Consider the following 4,218-nt stretch of genomic DNA (forward strand, 5'->3'; position numbering starts at 1 on the left):
ACGGTTACATCTATACGCATGATGTTCTAACATCAGTGAAGTACAAGTAACATTTTCCTTGCCAGGTCAACACCGCCGTGGACAAACATCTGCAAGCAGCCCCATATAGAAGACACATGTTTTTCCGCTAGCTCTCCACCCTATATTTACTCTTTTAGGGAATTTGTACCGCTTTATTGATCAATTCGGGAAAGCCAGATGTAGCGGCCCCTCTCGGAAAATTTATATATTCATAGCGAGAAACCAACCCATAATGTTCAATTTTGCACGTCCACTAGGTATAGAGGTCAAGTAATAAGACACACGCATGCAGCCTAATGCCAGCCGTGCCTATTTCAGAAGGCACGTGGCTGCTATAAGTGTAAAAAAACGCATACACCCATTCATAGCTAGTCATAGGTGAGATGTAAGCACCAGGGTAGACTGATCACTTTTCTGAGTTGCACAATGTCATTGATGTCCGTTTAGTATACTCGCCTGCGATCTTTTTCAGCGTCACGACCACATCATGCATCGTCATCCTCTGGTCAGGTGAGTCGCTGGAACAAATCAAACCCAGCTCAAATACGGAAGCAAGAAAGCCATCGTCTAAGATGCAAGAAAGAGAGTTGTCTTGTAGTAGCTGGCCATCAACGACCTTCAAAAGCCCTTCGGGAAATGCCTCATGGACCCACTTTCTAAGTGTTAATTGCTCACTGAACATAGCGTCAGTGGGTCTTTTTCTGGTGAAGACTTCAAGGAGCATGATTCCGAAACCGAACACGTCACTTTTTCGTGATGCTTTTCCAAATAACCCGTACTCTGGTCAAGAAAACATAAAACGAATTAAAGCACCGTTGCTTAACCATGATGTTTTGAGTGGTACTGTTACCGTAATTTATCAACAGTTTAAGCAATAATATGTTGAATAAAATGGCAAAAGCTAGCAAATTAAGTACCTGGTGCCATGTACCCAACCGTCCCAGGCATACTCGCACTTATAATGGAGTTGTCATTCAGGAGCAACCTTGCAATGCCAAAGTCTGCCACATGCGCCGTCATCTCCTCGTCAAACAATACATTGCTAGGCTTCAAGTCACAATGCAAGATCACCTCGTAGTGCTCATGGTGTAGATAATTCAATGCCATCGACACATCTAACATGGTGCCAAGTCTCTCAAGGAAACCCAGGCGCGTTGTTGTACTCTCAGAACCATGTAGGTGCATTTCTAAGCTTCCATTTGGCATGTAATGAAGCACTAGTGCTCTGAAGTCAAGGTTGGAACATGTGTTAAGAATCCTTATCAGGTTGCGGTGTCGCGCCATACGAAGCACTCGACACTCTGCATCGAAACTTCTGATGGCCTGCTCTAGCTGCATGTCAAGAACTTTTATCGCAACCACCAGTCCACTAGTCAGCTGGCCCTTATAGACTCTCCCAAAGCATCCAGATCCCAAGATGTTTTGATCACTAAAATTATTGGTGGCACGGGCAAGCTCATGATATGACACTATCTGATGGCCTGTACCATCGGTTGGCTCAACAGAAGCTTTGTCCTCTCTGTTCCCAAGTTTCTTTCCAGACCATACATATAAGCAAATGGCAATGGCACCAAAAGCTAATATGACTGTTGGGAGTAGAAACTGAACCAAGTGTAGATTAGTTGAGTGAGATCTATCAAGGCATGGTGGAAATCCTAGCCGTGGAGAGCCACATAGACCAGCATTCCCAACCAAAGATTGCAATGTGAGATTTGAGAAAACTCCTCCCTCGGGTATTTGGCCTTCTAGCCTATTGAATGAGAGGTTCAAGGTAGTCAAGTATGTAAAATTGGCAAGGAATATGGGAATGGTACCAGAGAGATTATTAGATGAAAGATCTAATGTTGTTAAGCTTTCTAGTTTTTCAAGTGCACCTAGAGTTGATCCTTCGAAGGAGTTACACGATAAATTTAGGTAGATTAGCATATTGAAATGTTCAAATGTTTCAGGGAAGCTTCCTGTCAACAAGTTGTAAGAAAGGTCCATTTGATATGTTTGTCTTAGACCAGAAACATTAGCTGGTACTGCACCGGAAAAATAATTATGAGACAGATCTAGTTGTGTAAGCTTATCAAGGTGGAAAAGGCTCACGGGTATTGCCGAACTTAACTGGTTGTTGGACAAATTGATGTTTTCTAACGAACTAAGATTGCCAAAGCTTTCTGGTATAGAGCCCAAGAACTTGTTTGACTGGAGAAATAACCGTTGTAGATTACTGAGCATACCAATGTTTTCTGGTATAGGGCCTAACATTTCATTGTGAGATAGATCAAGCCGCATGAGATTTTCTAACGTAGCTAAAGATTTTGGGATTGGCTTGGTGAATAGGTTTTCAGTAAGATCTATCCATTCAAGGTCGCTTATGTTTGAAATTTCTCCCGGAAGTCCACCTATTAACTTGTTGAAACCTGCAAAGAAAGTGAGTAGTCCTGAAGTGAGATTTCCCACGCTGCTAGGGAGGAGGCCTGTGAATGAATTTCCTTCTAGAATAAGTTGTTTAAGTTGTCTGCACTTGGAAAGGTCTGACAAGAAGTCTAGATTTCCCACAAAATTATTTTGTGACAAATCAAGCTTGTACAGAAGTGTGTTTTCTGCCAGTGTTGTTGGTACTTGGCCAGACAACTGATTTTCCCGCAAAGATAGGTAAGTTAATTTTGAAAAGTTCCCAAGAGAAGCTGGAACTTCACCTATCAATCGATTGCCTCCAAGATACAAATATGAGAGCTCTGGCATGAGACATAATTCTGGTGGAATCTGTCCGGTTAGATTGCCATGTCCAAGGTGTAGTGTAGTAAGTTTGGTGAGATTGTGAAGGGTCACCGGGATTGTGCCAACAAGGTGATTAAACCCAATATTAAGATTTTCGAGATTTGTCAATTTGGCCAACCATGTCGGCACCACGTCTAAAAAGGAATTTCCACACAAGAACATTTCTTGTAGGAACTTGCATGACGCAAGCCCGGATGGAAATCGACCGGATAAGAAATTGTTACGAGCCACCGAAAAATATTGCAACATAGGGAGGCTGAAAGTTTGGTTTCCAGCTGGAAACGTTCCCCACAAGTTACCGCTTGATGTGAATGACATTACTCGCAGCCTAGACATGTTGTAGATGGCTTGTGGTACTAGGCCGGAGAGTTGATTGTAATCTAGGACCAAGACCTGGAGCATGGGTAAGGATGCAATGGCCTGTGGTATAGGACCTGAAAGACTGTTATTATCAAAATTTATGAATGTCAAGGAAGGTGTGTTGTTGAACAAATTCGGTGGTATTTGGCCACTCAAGAAATTTCTTCCTAGAGAAATTTTCGTAAGGTTGTGCATATGCATCATCATCTCAAGAGGAATACTGCCTGAGAGTTGGTTGGAAGCTAGAATAAGAATCTTGAGCCTCGTAAGGTTCCCTAAGGCAGTAGGTATGGAATTTGATAGGCTATTTCCCATAAGGCCAAGAGATTTAAGACGACGCAGCCTGCCAAGTTCGGCTGGGATAGGCCCCGTAAGATTAGTGTTCGTGAGGTTAAGGACAGAGAGGAAAGAGAGATTACCGAGGTGAGGCGCTAAGGATCCAACGAGAGGTGTATTCACCAATGATAGAGCGCTGATGCGTTGCCTGCGTCGGCTGCAGGAGACACCGACCCAGTGGCAGAAAGGAGTAGCGGTGGTCCAGTTGCCGGCGAGGATGCCGAGAGGGTCAGCAAGCTGTGCTTTGAAAGCCAGTAGGGCTTTGAGGTCGGTGTCATTGCCATTTGTCGGACTGGAGGAAGAATCGGAGATGGCAGAAAGTAGAACTAGTACGAAGATGGGAATGTGGGAGGACATAGATAGAGATGCCATTGAGCTGGGCTGTTTACCTCTGTGCAGTGAACAACCGGCGATAGTAGGGGGTGAATTTATACGGGTTTTCCGCATACTTTCTAAGCCACAAGTGCATCGATCACCCGATTTTGAGTCCTTAGCCAAGCGACACTCAAGCGTGTTCATCAGGTCCAAAAAGAGTCTCAGGTCCAAGAAATAACGACAGCTTTCCGACTGGAGTCAAAATATGCTGCGTGCGCACTAGTCAAAAGATTATAGTCTTCCGTGGTAGACTGAAAGTGATGCGGAATCTCATCCGTCTCGCGCGCGCCACTAGTGCATCCATCCATCAGTCAAGGATCACGGTGCGCGGAGCAATCGCACCTTGGCCCCAGCGAC

At 44.3% G+C, this 4,218-nt stretch overlaps 1 protein-coding gene across 3 annotated transcripts; it reads right to left on the bottom strand.

Annotated features, from left to right (window-relative positions):
• Positions 1–201: 201 nt before the first annotated feature.
• Positions 202–3,910, bottom strand: LOC127292087 (probable LRR receptor-like serine/threonine-protein kinase At3g47570). 3 transcript variants are annotated; one of them, XM_051321437.2, is made up of 3 exons: positions 3,570–3,910; positions 939–2,429; positions 202–801 (listed from the first exon to the last, which is right to left on the bottom strand). In XM_051321437.2, exons 1-3 carry the CDS (start codon positions 3,856–3,858, stop codon positions 428–430), a joined length of 2,154 nt encoding a protein of 717 aa, XP_051177397.1. In that variant the 5' UTR covers positions 3,859–3,910; the 3' UTR covers positions 202–427. The 3 variants fall into 3 exon arrangements, with proteins under 3 accessions (XP_051177397.1, XP_051177398.1, XP_051177396.1); XM_051321438.2 differs by having other exon boundaries at positions 939–1,771; positions 3,570–3,703; XM_051321436.2 differs by having other exon boundaries at positions 939–3,910.
• Positions 3,911–4,218: the final 308 nt, after the last annotated feature.

The sequence above is a fragment of the Lolium perenne genome, chromosome 4 (assembly GCF_019359855.2).
Source record: "Lolium perenne isolate Kyuss_39 chromosome 4, Kyuss_2.0, whole genome shotgun sequence".
Classification (NCBI taxonomy): domain Eukaryota; kingdom Viridiplantae; phylum Streptophyta; class Magnoliopsida; order Poales; family Poaceae; genus Lolium; species Lolium perenne.

Bases quoted from the DNA above. Each gene is read 5' to 3' on its own strand.
- LOC127292087 (XM_051321436.2), bottom strand. From the start codon at position 3,858: ATGGCATCTCTATCTATGTCCTCCCACATTCCCATCTTCGTACTAGTT. The intron at 802-938 runs GTACTTAATTTG...TTTCTTGACCAG, and splicing joins GGTTGGGTACATGGCACCAG to AGTACGGGTTATTTGGAAAA.